The 15,262-nt window shown below is 42.0% G+C and overlaps 1 protein-coding gene across 2 annotated transcripts in view; it reads left to right on the top strand.

Annotated features, from left to right (window-relative positions):
* Nucleotides 1-15,262, top strand: part of ARIH1 (ariadne RBR E3 ubiquitin protein ligase 1) — a 117,695-nt gene that overhangs the window by 80,293 nt on the left and 22,140 nt on the right. For both annotated transcript variants that reach the window (XM_075132927.1, XM_048867870.2), the window contains exons 6-9: nt 3,539-3,605; nt 5,529-5,635; nt 7,285-7,327; nt 9,101-9,172. In XM_075132927.1, the coding sequence (XP_074989028.1) occupies nt 3,539-3,605; nt 5,529-5,635; nt 7,285-7,327; nt 9,101-9,172 (289 nt within the window). The remainder of the gene's footprint in view (nt 1-3,538; nt 3,606-5,528; nt 5,636-7,284; nt 7,328-9,100; nt 9,173-15,262) is intronic.

The raw sequence follows: 15,262 nt of genomic DNA, 5'->3' as shown, positions 1-15,262 counted from the left end.
TGTGTGTGGTGGGGGGGAGAGAGGCACATTGTTGTGTTGCAGTGACACTTAATTTTAGTTTTTGCATAGTATTTTAGATTCCACCTTTTAAGTAGACTTTATTTGTAGGGATCTTATATTACTGGGATCCAAACTTACCCACCAGTGTGACTTAGAATACAGCAGTGCAAAATGAGACTTCCCTAGAGGCATGTATCTACACTAGGAGCTTGTAGCAGTGGAGCTATGTCTATTAGTTCCACCCAGGAATTACTCTTAGCTGAACAAGTACTTGGATTTTAAATCCCTGTTGTTTCCATTCTTCCCTAATCTCTGGAAGGTCTTGGAGGTGTAACACCTTAACTGAAAGTGTGAAGGATGCTCAACCTTTAAGAGGCTTCAAGCTATTAAGTAACTAGAATTAAACAGCTGCAAACAAAAGTTGTTTTTAATAGTCTGACTAAAAAGCCCTTCCCTACCAACTTCCATTCTTAGGCCATGTGATGTCACCGTTTCTCAAGCTCTCCAACCTTAGCCTTCCAGACTACACAGGATCTGAATTTCTATTTCTTAAAAGCAAGCATATTGAAAAGAAAAAACAATTTTGGGGGCTTCTTTAACCACCATAAAAGCAGAGAAAGCACAGACCCAGTTCTACCTTCCCCCAGTCTATGAAGGAGTGGGATCTCTAAGCTTCGCTACCTGTGAGCAAGCCAGTTTCAGCAGTGAAGATAGACTTTCCCAGATCCATCACTGTGTAGCTATATTCTTGTCAGTTATGCTTCCTATGGCTTTTATAGCTATTGATCTTGTGGGGGAGAAGGAAGAAGGTTGTCTTAAATCTTTCAAGACCTTCAAACCAGCTAAAGGTAATCTGTTCTATTCCTTCCTCACCCTATCTAATGCTGCTGGTAATTGCTTTAACCTACATGCAGTGTTGTTGCTTTCATTAATAAGCACAGCAAGCTGCCTTTATTACTGGTGCCAAATGGCTGCTGCTGTCATGTAGCTTCTGCTGTCCAGTAGCAGCTGGCTAGAATCTGCCTTCTCAGCTTCTCTACAACTTTATAGTACGACAGTAGGTCTCGTTCCCATTTGGTGCTAAGAAAGTTCAGACAAAATTGAAAGGACAGTGTTGAGGAACTCTGTAAAAGGGGAGGATGCAGCAAGTCAGAAGTGCTTACACTCCAGGTTTAGGACCTTATTTTTATCCGCACCATGTCTGCAGTCACTAGTGATCCTCATGCCCCTTAACCCTCATCAAAGTATTGTCAGGAGGCCACTACTGAGCAGACAGCACCAGTTGAGTTTTCAATATAGGGTGCTATGATCCAAATTTGGCTATCTCTTTCCATATCATATGCATCCTGCTATATTTCTACTGCTCTAGGTCTTAAATTCCTTAGACAGCAAGAAATTTGGTAATGTAGTAATGTTTTAAACCTTATCAGCTGGTAAAGAAAACTACCACAAAGTTAAAGGACCACTTAAGTGAAGTTTAATGGAGCTGTTGTAAAAACATTCCCCCAGTATATAGCATTTATTTCCCGTCCCTTTGTTGCCAGGAGAGGTTAGTGGGTAACAAATTGTCAAGCATCTGCTTCTCCTGCTTGATTCCTTCAGTGAGGTCAGTCTGTATGTGTAACTTAATTTGTTAAGGAAGGAAGGAAGCTTGGCTAGTTGGCTAGAGCATGGGGGCTGGGAATTGGAAAGAGATGGGGTTTATTCCAAATAACTACTGATTTGTGACTGTGGGCAAGTCACTGACCCTGTTTGCCTCAGTTTCCTTGTCTGTCAAATAACACCCACCACCTTATGGGAATTTGTGATCCTCAGGTGAATGGCGCTATAGAAATGTAGTTGACACTTTAAGGTGACACTTCCAAATCCTACATACAGGAGCAGGGTGCAATTGTGAAGGTGGCTTCTTTGCCTGGTTTGGTAAACAACACATATAAGGGATTCTAGTGTCACACTAGCTGTATTCTAGTTACATTTGGGGTGGCTCTTGCATCCTAAATTTTGTCTTTGATTATGTGCAGCTTTTGGAAAATTTGGGGCTGAAATTTCTCATTCCTATTCTCATCCCAGAGGTGAACTTCAATGCAGGTTCATTTCAATCTTTATTATTAATATGAGTATGTGAAAGCTCCTTTGATTACACCATGAAATGAACACACATCTATGGATGAAAGTCCTATATAAGAGCTAGGTACTATAATATTTACTTACTTCTAAGTGGCCCTCCAGATATAAACAGGTTGGTGTGCATGTACTGTATGTAGTAAAATCACTCAAAGCTTTTTCGTGTTTATTCCAGTATGTGATTACAAAGTGATTGTTTTTAACAATAACTTGTGCAAAGTGTAAATCATTCCAACTTCATAGGTTGAGATTTTAAATACTAAAAAAGAAATTCAGTCATAGTCCTCAAGCAGTCATAGCTGTTCTGCCTTGTACACATGAAGGCATTAGGGCTGTCAAATTACCAAAAAAAAAAAAAAAAAAGGAAATTGTGAGATTTTAAAAAAAATTGCAATTAATTGCAAAAAAAAAAAAGGTTGCAATTAAGTCGGTTAAGCAATAATGGAATACCGATGTAAAAGTATTATAAATATTTTGGATGCTTTTCTACATTTCCAAATATATTGATTTCAGTTACAACACAGAGTACAAAGTATATAGTGGTCACTTCATATTTTTGATTACAAATATTGGCACTAGTTATCTAGTTAATTGTTTTGCATTAATCGCTTGAGTTAACTGATTGACAGTCCTAAAGTCTTGTATCTGTGTTTCCAGTAATACATAATTTAATGTCGTTATTTACAATGCACCAGTCCTAAGCTCAATATATACACAACATAGTTGTAAAACCCAGAATCATGCAGATTGGATCAATAAATATAACTGAAAGTGCTCCCAAACTCCCCTAAAACAACTGAAATGATTAACTTAGTGAGTTTTTATTTGCTTTTGCCACTGTCCAGAAGACCATGTATTTTGCTGATCTTGCAGTTTTAGCTTGTTGCCTTTCTGTATATGACTATATCAGCAATATCCTGTTAATGATCATCAGCTTAAACGTTAACTTTCAGTTGAAATCCAAATAACATTTGGGCATACCTGGTGCTGGTCCCCAGTGCAGCAAGTGCAATCTGGAACCTTTGAAAGCAGTTTATAGGAAACGTGCAAACCTGACATTAATAGAAACTAGCAAAATTGTTTACTGTACCCCTGGACTCTTCAAGAAAGCCTGAGAAAAATGCAGGTATGCTCCTCAAAACAGTCTTGCTTGAACTGTACAACTTTCATTTGTGCTTCTGTATTAAGAATCCAAAGTGAAAGCAGTAAGGTTCAAAGTGTTTGTATTGTGTTGTAATGTTACACAATAGGAAACAGATAAGTGTTCCTGGATTGTGGATCCTGATACATGTTTGTGTAACTGCAAGCATATGGGAAAACAACTACATTCTTACACTCTCTTTAGTTGTTGACTGTGCAAATAAACGAGTTTTCTACTACAATGAATGTTTCTGCATTTCTCTCCTTTCCATAGGCGTCTGATCACAGATTCAAAGGTTAAATTAAAGTACCAGCATTTAATAACTAATAGTTTTGTAGAGGTGAGTTTTTTTTATTTGAATTTCTTTCATGAAAGAAATAATTCTGTTCTAATCTTTTTATTCTTCTACACAGATACAGTGAGACCCCTTTGATACCTAGCTTTGATTATTTCCATTTATAGTGGTGTGTTGGACACGTTTTTGATTGAATTATGGCTCAATGGTTGGTGTTGCGGGACGGGGGCTTGCTTCTGTTTAAGTCTAAAGGCTCATTTTTAACACCTTTTCATTTTAATTAGGTCAGGTACTCTTGTGGTGGGGGACAATGTAGATTTCTAAATTGTGATAGGATATATGCATGTGAGAGCTAGTAATCAAAAATTTTTCCTTTTACTATGGCAACACTTTCTTGAAATGAGCAGGCATTTTTCATTGAAGGCTGAACATGCATCGACTCTTTTTTTGGCAATATGCTCCAAGTCAGCAGAAAATGAAGAGCTGCCCAAGTTTAATGGCTATAGACTTCTGTACAGGAGATGTTCTAATCAGTTGTAACAAGGTAGTGCTCTTGCAGCAAGTGTTTATAAACCGTTTAAGCTATGTGCAATTATGGGGAAAGTATTAAACACAGTGTACCAGGAAGACACATGACCCAGAAAGGTATGTGCGGGTGAGTGGGAGAGACAATGGAACATTACTTAAAAATTTAGAAAATTACTGTCATAGTAGATGAGCAAAATGCAGTAAGTGTTACAGAAGTCCTGAGAAGGATTTAATGGTTCTTGTCTTTCCAATATGGTAATCAGTGTATTTGGGTAAGCTTTTTTCAGCCTCAAAACCAGGACACACCAAGCATTAAAATGTAGCGGGTACCCCAAGTGTCAGTCTGTAAGACATGATGATGTATAACTATTTTGAATAAAATATTTCAGTGTTCTGTTAACTATGGGCTCCATAACTGACAAATAAATGAATAAACCTAGATACAGAAACTAAGATTTAAAGATGCAAGTTGGGAAATTTTCATTGTATTAACTCCCTCACTGCATCTGTGTTACAAATATTCAGATATACTGTAAACGGCCTGTTCAGTAATCAGAAATAGCTTGGGAAAGTTAAGGTTGCAGTCAAACAATAACGTTCACTTCTTGACTCTTGTTTAAATCGGCCTTCTTGACATTGCACTGATGTAGCATTGGAGATGCACAGTTGTTACAATGCACAAGGGTTTATAATGGTTAGAAGAAGTCCTAGAAGTCCATTGGTGGCTGCAGTAAAAATGCAAACAAAGCAGTGGGATGTGTTACCAGAGGGATTGAGAATACGTATGGCTTGTAAATGTGAGTTCCTGAACACGGCTGTAGGTAGACAGTGTTTCATTTAAAGGGTATCACTGCAGCACAGAGAATGGGAGAGGGGCTAAACTGCTCAGATGTTAGTTTGACCAGTACTTCCCCAAAGGAAAGCTTAAACACTTTATACTTGCCTCATGAAAAGTATCTTCCAGGTGGCCTAGTAGATACATTCAGAATATAGGAGATAAAAGTGGGACAGCAGTAACTGTTCACACTACTGCTTGTTCAGAAAGGAGACGCAACAGTGAAGTAATTGACTGACTGATTTATTCAGTCACTTGTTTTGTGGGGATAGAGTGAACATGTAGAATAAGCAGACACGCGAGGCCACTGTGGATAGGACTTTAAGAAGGAAGAGTATGTCTACACTGCAGTTGGACACCCGTGGCTGGCCCAAGCCTGGAAGTCTACACCGCAGTTAAACAGCCCTGCAGCTCGAGCCCCCTGAGCTCAAGTCAGCTGGGATGAGCCAGCTGTGGCTTTTTAATTGCAACATAAACATACCTGAAGACACTCAAGGTTAAAGGATACAGGGACAACAGGATACAGGGGGGAAGGATGATTTGTTAGGGTGAGTGTCCTTTTCCTGGTAGTTCTTCGTGCCATGTTTTCTCACTTTATTTTCTAGTGTAATCGACTGTTAAAATGGTGTCCTGCCCCAGACTGCCACCATGTTGTTAAAGTTCAGTATCCTGATGCTAAACCTGTTCGCTGCAAATGTGGACGTCAGTTTTGGTAAGAACACTCTTGTGAATTAATTCAGAGCTTCAAGGACCATTCAAAAGTTAAGAGTTAAGTACAGTATAAATATCTTTTTGAGAAGTTGTTTGTGCCAGAGGAGCCAATATGAGGGGGGAGAGCTTAGTAACCATTTGGAAGGAGGGGAGAGGTTTTAAAAGCAAGGATTAGTTTTGTGGTTCATCTTTCTTTTGCTTCATTTGAAAATGTTCTTGCCTATCTTCCTAATTGGAAAATAAAAATGTCTTCCAAGTGAAAATGTCTAGGAGCTGACGGGGAGAAATCTCTCTTGTAGAGAAATTTCTGGGGCAATTCCAAATCCCTTGGATTCTCTCCCTCAATTGATTCATTTAACGAAGGAACGGGAGTAATGTTGAGCAAACTGAAGCTGCTTAAGTCAGTTCCCTCATAACCAAATCATTCTGTGAGCTCTTGGTGATGGGCATGTATGAAATTAAAAGCTAAAGCTGGGAAATGTATTGATAAATTACTGGAATTTCATTTTAGAAATGGCAAAATTAACATGTTAACAATGTAGGGTCATCTTGTGGGTAAAACCTAGGACTGAGAATCAAGTCAGTCCCATACTCACTCAATGGCCTTTGAAAATTCAGTCATCCTCTCTCTACCTTGGTATCCCATCTAAAGTGAAGGTAGTTCATGTTCACAGGCGGGTTAAGGCTGAATTAATCCGTTTGCCAAGTGGGAGAGAGCCTCATATGTGGAGCACCTATAGCAAAGGATTATTATTTATATTGTGCATAAAGTGCTTTTAAAGGGCTTTCACCCTAATTTGGATCTTTTCACTTTCAATGAGAGAATCAACAGCTGTAGCCAAAAGCCAAGAAACAAGTTTTTAAATGCTCTTGAAATGTTTTGGGAAGGAACTTTGCTTGAGACCTGAATTACATGGAAGTCTGCAAACTGTTAGGGCAGTTAACCTCATTCAAACAGATTTTGTTCAGTAGAGGAAACACTTCTCGGAGGGGAGTCTGAAAACAGTTAGACATAGAAACTCCCTATAAACCAAGGAGTCCATTTTTATACCCCTCTAGCCATTTGAAGGGCTATGCATAGACGAAGTTTTTTTGTTCAGCATTATGCTTTTTATTAGGAGTCCAGATGTCTGTTTTATTTTACAAGGCAGCCTTATACGTCTGGATGGAAAACTAATCCATTTCAGATCTAATGTTAGTAGCCAGGCCCCTTTGGGAACACTCTAAAGTGTGTCATGCACCCATCAGGGGGCATGGGATTCTAGTTTAACTGAGTATCAGAGGGGTAGCCATGTTCGTCTGTATCCACAAAAACAAGGAATCTGGTGGCACCTTAAAGACAAACAGATTTATTTGGGCATAAGCTTTCGAGTGGACTCCACGCATCTGAAGAAGTGGGTTTTTTACCCATGAAAGCTTGTGCCCAAATAAATCTGTTCGTCTTTAAGGTGCCACTGGACTCCTCGTTTTAGTTTAACTGAAACACGCTTACAGTAATTATCTTCAGCAAGATCTGGTGCCCAGACCCTTTCAGTGAAGTAACCCAAAAGACAAAAACTACTGTAAAAGTAAGTTTTTAATAGAGTTATGATTTAATTACATAGTGTGATCGCTAAACTTCTGTGAATTAATTCTCTTTTTCACGTACAGCTTTAACTGCGGTGAAAATTGGCATGATCCTGTTAAGTGCAAGGTGAGCATGTCCAACTTCCTCGCTGAACCCATGGCTTTGCAAAACTAAAGGGGGAAGTCAAACTGCTTGCAGGACCCCCAGCAAAGTAGCGTGGTACTGTGGGTATTTACAGTGTCTAGGTATGAGCCCATAGCTGCCGTACAATAACCACTCGCACCTATGAGCTTAGTTTGGGGAGGTGTAAAGGGGGCGTTGCCTCCAAACTGCAAGCCTTGGGCAGGCACAGAATTTGCCCACCCACATGTGGTCCCGTTGGCCTGACTGGAGCTGAGAAGTCGAACTACGCCTATGCTCACACTAAGGGGCACTGTAGGCTTCTCCCTCTTCATATCAAGGAAGTAACAAGCAGCACCTGAAGTCTGTTAGCAGTCTTCAGGGTCACCACTCGGCGTTGCCTTCATGAAAAGAGTGTTTTAGTGCAGCTATGTGGAAGAGTCTGTTGTCGTAGGATAATGTTACATCAGTAGAGATGGGCGACCTCCGGAATAAACGCTTCACTCTACAAGGAGTATTTCTGTTATCACAACACTCCTGTGGGTGCTTTAATACCTTAGTAACCTCATAGCTTGCTTCTGGTTTTAATATTGAATCTCAGTGGTCCTGATTTCAGGTGCCCCTGCCATCTAGCACAGTCTGTGGAAAAGATGGATGATTATTTTAATACAGTAGCACCCAGAGGCCCTAATCAAGATTGTGGGACCCTCTTGGGCTAGGCGCTGTGCAAACACACAGGAAGACTTGTTCCATACCCTAAAGAGAATAAAATCTAAGATCTTAAATGGAAGAATGAGTGCAGTTAGCTACCATTGGAGCAGTAAAGGAGGGTGGTGGGGTTGTAGTTCAGTTTATCAGCATTTCCATGAGCATTTCCATTTCAATCAGTTCCTGATCTACACGGTATAAGAAGTCCCATTTTTTTCTTCAGTAATTTAAATCCATTGACTTAGCAGTGTTCCTCCTAGAAATGTAGGGAAGTATGTGAAAGCAAAGGGTGTGCAGGCTTTCCAAATAGCCCCAATGTGCATCTCAAATGCAACACATTCAGCAGCTTTAATACAAAAAACAATTTATGGGAGGGAATAATATGTAATTCTCTCATGACATAAGTAGCTAGGACATCGTAGGAGACTTATCCTGTGGAGGCTTTGCATCTTTGAGTTTATGCAGAGAAATGTATGAACATTGCTAGTCGATGGAATGTAGTGCATGGAGATCCCCAGAGACCCAACATAGCAAATCGGGTTAATACACATCATTAGAGAAGAAAAGCAACCCTGTTGTACAGCCTGCCAGAATATTACAGCTGATGTGTAAGAGCAAAAAGATAGCGTTAGTACTCTTTTCTTGCTTTTCTTAGCTGGTAGAATAGCAAAGGGAAACTGAGACTTTAGTCTGTGTGCTCCTACTAACTGGACCATGTTGGTATTGGGGCAGAGCCTGCACAGAAGCAAGTTACATCCGGAGCTTACCTTCCAAAAACTTCTTGTTCTGGACTCACAAGTAATGCAGTCCCTAGCCAATGGCATTCTGTGGTTCTATAATACTCTTTTCCAGGGTTTATCTAGTGATTCTGGCAAACTAATTTTCTGCCACAAAAGGAATTGTCAAGTTAAAGCTCACTCCACCCTGCTTGGCAAATGATGTCATTCAGGTGTACCTTTGCAGCTCTCCTTTTTATGTTAAGTGCTTAGTGTTAGCTTAATGTAATGTCTGTGCAAGATAGATTTAAACTGTATAAAGTCTATGGATTCTATTTTTTCACTTTCTGAACAGTGGTTGAAGAAGTGGATTAAGAAGTGTGATGATGACAGTGAAACTTCCAATTGGATTGCAGCAAACACAAAGGTTGGTTTCAGTTTGCTTCATAAACATACTAAACAGAAGCCCTGATGGAAGCCAGAAGAGCAGCGTAATCCTTTAGCACTAGGAGTATGCTCCACCACAGCACAGTGTTGTTGTCAACGTCAAACGCTAACGACACCAGTAAGATGAAAATGATCACCCTAGGTGCAAGCAAAAATGCTTCTGCTAATGGATGTGTAAGATTCTTCATATTATAGCTGAGGGAGTGGCATTTGGTTATTTGCTTTTGTACTAAAGAGTTAATTGGAAACCCAAAGCAAGCTGAAGCTATTGCTTTTAGGGCTTCTGTCCAGCACCGATTTATGTCCTTCAGCAAAACTGTGCTTCGTTCTGTTATAAGTGTGGAAGACTTCTATGCCACCCATGGCTTGGTTAGGCTGGGTTAATTTACATCTGCCTTTAAACAACCCCCCCCCCCCCCCCCCCGGTGTTTGGCTTTTCAGCAGTTGTTCATTTCTGTTGGGCAGGTTTCCAGATGGAGACTGGTAGACCAGCTGTTAAGATTTTATTATGCAAATATATTGGTTCCAGCCAGCCCAACTTTACATAAAACTTCAGTGGTCTGTTTTTGTGTGCTTTGTGAGGAGTCAAAACAAGGGTTGGCATGGTAGCAAGGAGGCAAAACATGTAACTGTCATGTGGGGAATGTAGTTTAGGAGCAAACCTGGGCCTTTGCCTGTGAAGACAAGAGGCTGTGTGCATGTGTTTGAGATTTTGCTGTGAATAGGGGAGGCGGGGGTGTTAGGAAATGGCCAGTCTGTTTTCTTATTAGTTTTGCAGTGTAATCTGGTAACAGCATTGTTTGCTGCAGACAGCTGCTCCTGGTCTGGGGCGTGCATTGCTTATTTTCTGTTTAAGTAGAATCAGTTACATTTAGTGGGAGCAGAACTACCCAGTGTACTGAGATGTTCAGTTGAAGTGGTGCTTCCATTGCAAGACCTTGTTCATTTTCTGACTGGCTCAAATTCTGAAACTTAGTATGCTTGTGCTCTGCTTCTCGGCAAACTTCTAGGAATTTCTCAGTAAAATGAATTTTTTTTTTTAATTCTGTGGAAAATAAAATGATTTCCTAATGTGTTCTGAAGCAGTGGTTCTCTGCACCCCTTTCAGGATCTGATTTCTTGTGTACCCCAAGTTTCATCTCACTTAAAAACTACTTGCTTACAAAATCAGACATAAAAATACAGAAGTACACAGCACACGATTACTGACAAATTGCTTCCTTTCTCATTTTTTACCATATAATTATAAAGTAAATCACTTGGAATATAAATATTGTACTTACATTTCAGTGTATAGTATCTGGAGCATATAAAACAAGTCATTTCTGTATAAAATTTTAGTTTGCACTGACTTCTAGTGCTTTTTATGTAACCTGTTGTAAAACTAGGCAAATATCTAGATGAGTTGATCTACCCCCTGAAATACCTCTGTATATGTAACCCTGCTTGAGAACTACTGTTCTGAAACATACAACAGCAGACACCGCTTTGTTCAAACTTTGCTTGCGCCTTAGAGCTCACTAAAGCCAAGCTTGAAGGAAATTGGTTCCGTAGCTTTAATGGAATCATCAAAAATATATTGTTTTCCTCTAGGATATTTTTGCTTAATCTGAAAGGTTAGGGGGACACAAGCATCGTAGATTTAGATGCACAATTAGGATGACCAGATAACATGTGTGAGAAATTGGGATATTTTTTCTGGGAGGCGGGGAATATAGTTGCCTGTATAATACAAAGCCCCTAATATCAGGACGTCTGGTCAGGCGCAACAGACTTTGCTACTTAGTATTGTGTTAATCTAAAGTAGCATTGAGGATTGGTAGTACCATGAAGTGCTTTTGTAAATACTTCCTGTCTCTCTTCTAATCATGAAAGATGGGGGTGGTCTTCCTCAGCGCTCTTAAAAATGCACCAGACACCCACTTCCACTCCAGAGCAGCCTACTGTAGGACCAGTATTTGGTTAATTGTTGGACCAGTAACATAAAATGTGCTGTTTTTTAATGTAGCAGCATAATATAAACAGATATGTTAATAAGTCTCAGCAAGATTATGCAAAAATTGTGGCTTAGCTGTCTTGAGACCTTCCACGCAAGTGTGAAAAGTATCCAAGTGGTAAATCTAATTTTGACTCTCCTGCATTTAAAGGAAGATGGCAAGAGGGAGAGAATACGATCTCCCTTGGAAAAAATGGACATTAAAATCCCCATTCTAAGCTAAAATGTTAGATACCCTCCTGGACTGGAGACCTGTCTGAATCTCTGTGGCTCATAGAACTGGAATAAGAAGCCCCTTACAGGTGGATGCTTCCTAGCCATATGGTCACCCGGTGGATAGCCTGGCAGGGCATCATAAGGTTCTTGTCCGTAACTATTCATACTGAGACTCCCATGTGCCCTTCTCAGCTTTATTCTTCTAGATCACTTTCGCTTACTGATGTGAGTTTTCTTTGCTCTTTGTGGATAGGATGGTTCCATCTCTGTTTAGAAACTCTGAATTTTGGCCATTTTTATTCATGGAGAAGCTATAGGAGCATTTGGTCACCACCTGTGAGTAGCATCAGAATCCCTTCGCTGCTCAGCCAGTGAAGATATTGGGGCCCTTATTGAGGATGGGATTGGAAGGATGCAGTGACACAGTCCCAGCTTCTCTTACAGTAGCAGTTAGAATCCTCTCTGGAAGTTGATAGTGTTACCAGTTACCACCCAGTTTCTCTCTAACCATCTCCCAAAGAAGGTTAGAAAGTGGTGAAGAGTCTTTGTTTGTGCATAGAGTACTCAATTTTCCTTAATCCTGGTCAATTTAGTTCTAGGCTTGAATGTGACCGATGCAGCTCTGGTTTCCTTGGCTGGTTGGGTTTCTGGTGATGGAAGAAAGCAAAACGTCTAATTCTCCTGGGTCTATCAGCTGTCTTTTCAACTATTGACCGTGAAGTATTACTGCTAAGTTGGAGACCCTGGCATGGATACAGTTGCTGTTGAGTGGCTCAGTTTCTTCACCTTCATATGACCTGGAGTGTTGTGTTGGATAACAGTTCAGCTGCATTGTGGGCTCTCGTGAGGTCCCACAGGGTTCTATCTTGTCACGCACCCTATTTATGTGAATGTGGAGATAATGAAGGACTGAGATTTCTTCTGAATGGTTTGGCTCTATTTCTGTTTTGTTAGACTTAGCTAGTGTGGTTGGTTGGCTTGTCCAGCGTCCTGCTAGGATCAAGGTTTTGATTAGGGTAAGTTGACAATGATTCAACCTGGAAGAGTTGGGTTGTGCTGTAGGGGAGCCAACTGCAAGAAATAGCAAGATTGATGTTTGCTTCCTTTGTTGTAGGAAATCTGTTCTCTTATTACTGTTTTGCAAACTTGGTGTCCTCCTGTATCTCCAGCTATTTCCAGGTGGCCAGGAACCAACAGTGGGTAAAGCACCTTTTAATTAACACAAAGGCAGTGATCTTAGTCTAGTGACCTCCTCTCAGCAATTCAGGCCATTGTCATAATAGGATTACTGCATGTGGGGCAACACCTAAAAATGGACTATGCAGAATGGATGCAGAATGCCGCAGACTGTTAGTTGAGGGGTATTTCTTGAAGAGCGAATGTCATGGTCCACTGCTAGGATGCTACCGTAATAAAAATAAAAAATTAAACTAGTGCAGGTCATGGGGCACTAGCTTTGTAATAGCTTTCTGGTGCAACTTAAGTCATTGTCTTTAACCTAGAAAGCCTTAGTTGCATTAGGGCCTGGTGGAGATACTTCTCTCTTGGTGTGATACCATGGAGATCAGAGGCACTTGAGCTAACTGCTTCCTGTGTAACTTTGAGGACAGAGAGGAGGAGACTGTTCTGGTGAGAATTTGACCTTTGGGTCACACTGCAAAGTTTGCTTGCTCTTCCTGGTTTTTCCTAGGAAGAGGGATCAAAGGTGGATGATGGGAAAGGCATTTAAACGTCTGAAAGTTTAAACTTAACATTTTAGAGGAGGGCAGGTCCAGTGGTTATGGCACTAGCCTGGGTCTTTGGAGATCTGGATTCATTTCCTTCTCTGCCACAGACTTCCTGCATGACCTTGGGCACTACCCTTTGACACTCAGTGTCTCAATTCCCAATCTGTAAAACAGAGATTGTATCGTTACTTTACCTCTCTAGGGTGTTGTGAGGATGAGTACATTAAAGGCTGAGGTGCTTAGATACTATCGTGATGACAGGGTGGGGGGCAGCCTAGCACCTAGGAAATTGTTTCCCCGACACTTCTGAGGAATTGGGGAGAATAGTTACCGGCTTGTTCACTTGGTTCTAATGCAACATGGCTAACCTGGGTCGGGGAGCTTAAGGAAGTTTGACTGGCTGCACGGTGCACTGAAACAGAGAAATAACATTTCTTCTTCGAGTGCTGTCCTTGTGGGTGCCCCACTCTAGGTGACAGTGTGTCCCAGCGCCGTTGATCAGAGATCTTCGGTAGCAGTGCCTGGTCGGGACGCATACACTCAGTTGGTATCTCCCGTCTCGTTGGAATATTCCTGAGTGCGTGCGTCTCGCACCCTCCTCAGTTCCTTCTCAACCGTCCAAGGCTGAAGATGGGACTCGGGGCAGTGCTGCTTCTCTTCCCTGGTCTTTGTAGGAAACAATAACAAAGAACATAGAAATAGTTATTAGTTACATCCTAGTTGTTTCCCTTCCTTTAGAATAGTTACACAGTTTAGTTACTTAGTTTAAAAAAACAAACAAAACCTTTTCACCTCAGGCTTGTTTTCCGCAGAGACACTTTCCCCTGCCATTTCCAATTCAATATGCCCAGGGCTTCAGGATTCAAGAAGTGTTTCCTGTCAGGACTCCATGCCAAGGTCTGATGGGCACTCATGATGTGTGAAGTGCCTTGGCGAAACACACGTCCCTGCAAAATGCCTTCACTGTGCAAGCCTCAAGACCAGGGCTTTGTTGTGACTGGGACCTGCGGCTTAAAATGGAAAAATCTCTGCAGCCTCCTTCGGAGATGGGGAAAGTTAAACCCTCTCCCTCACGCTCCCGGGCCAGATCAGAGCCAATTGGGAGCATGGCTTCACCCTCTCTGTAGCAGAGGCAAGAAGTGCAACAGTCTCCGAGTAGAGACTTTAACAAGGGTAAAGGGTCTCCCGCAAGATCCTTACTCTGTATTGACAGCGCAGAAGGCAGGCGCAGAAGGCTGTCACAACACCTCAGCCACGGCTCCCGCAGAGGCAGGAACCCGACCTCCTGTGCTGGGAAGGCTTCCGCGGCAGTGAGCACTTCAGCGCTAAAAATAGCAGTGGTGCGCACTGCGCGCCCTGCTCCAGTGCAGACAAGAACGTCAGCACTGATCCGCTCCGGGCTAAAAATAGCCGCAGTGTCGACTGCGCACTCTGTCCCTGTGCTGGGAAGAACGTTGGCACTAAACCTGCCTCCCGCCCCGGCACCAGCAGCGGACCCCCAGCAGGGCTCCTCCCTAAGCCCCAGGGCACCAGTGAGGCTTTCAATTGACAATGGGCTAGAGCACAGTTCAGGCTCAGCACAGCCCAGGGAGCAGGAGCAACAGTTTCTCACTCAAGGTGACCTCTCAGTACCACCTGAGCCTAACTCCCCGCTCCTGGACACACAGGGCTCATTTTTTTGAACAGTCGCTCTCCCCACCTGAGCTGGCTACCTTTACTGATCGTGAACCTGATGTACAGCAGCAGGTGGAGTTCTCCTCACCTGCCTCTCTTCCTCCACCGGACCCTTGGCCTCAGTGGTACCCTTGGGCCACATCCTCCTACCACTCACCTTCAGACCTCTTCTACCGAACCACTACCTCCTTCTGTGCCTCGATCTCCAGCTCCGTCCACTTCTATAGTGCCCGAACCCTCTCCTGAGAACATGAGCTACGGACCGTATCCTGACTCACCGACCGCTGACGCTCCATCAGCTCTAGACCAAGCCCTCTTCCCACTGCCTCCACAGAATGTGAATGACTGTAAACAATTCCAAGAACTTTTCAAGAGGGTGGCAATCAATCAAGACATCCCCTTAGAAGAGGTTCAGGAAACACAACACAGACTCCTCAGAATGCTTCAACCCTCTGCG

This window comes from Caretta caretta, chromosome 10 (assembly GCF_965140235.1).
Source record: "Caretta caretta isolate rCarCar2 chromosome 10, rCarCar1.hap1, whole genome shotgun sequence".
Taxonomy (NCBI): Eukaryota; Metazoa; Chordata; order Testudines; family Cheloniidae; genus Caretta; species Caretta caretta.
Note: the sequence above shows the minus strand (reverse complement) of the source record. Positions and strands in the feature narration are given on the sequence as shown.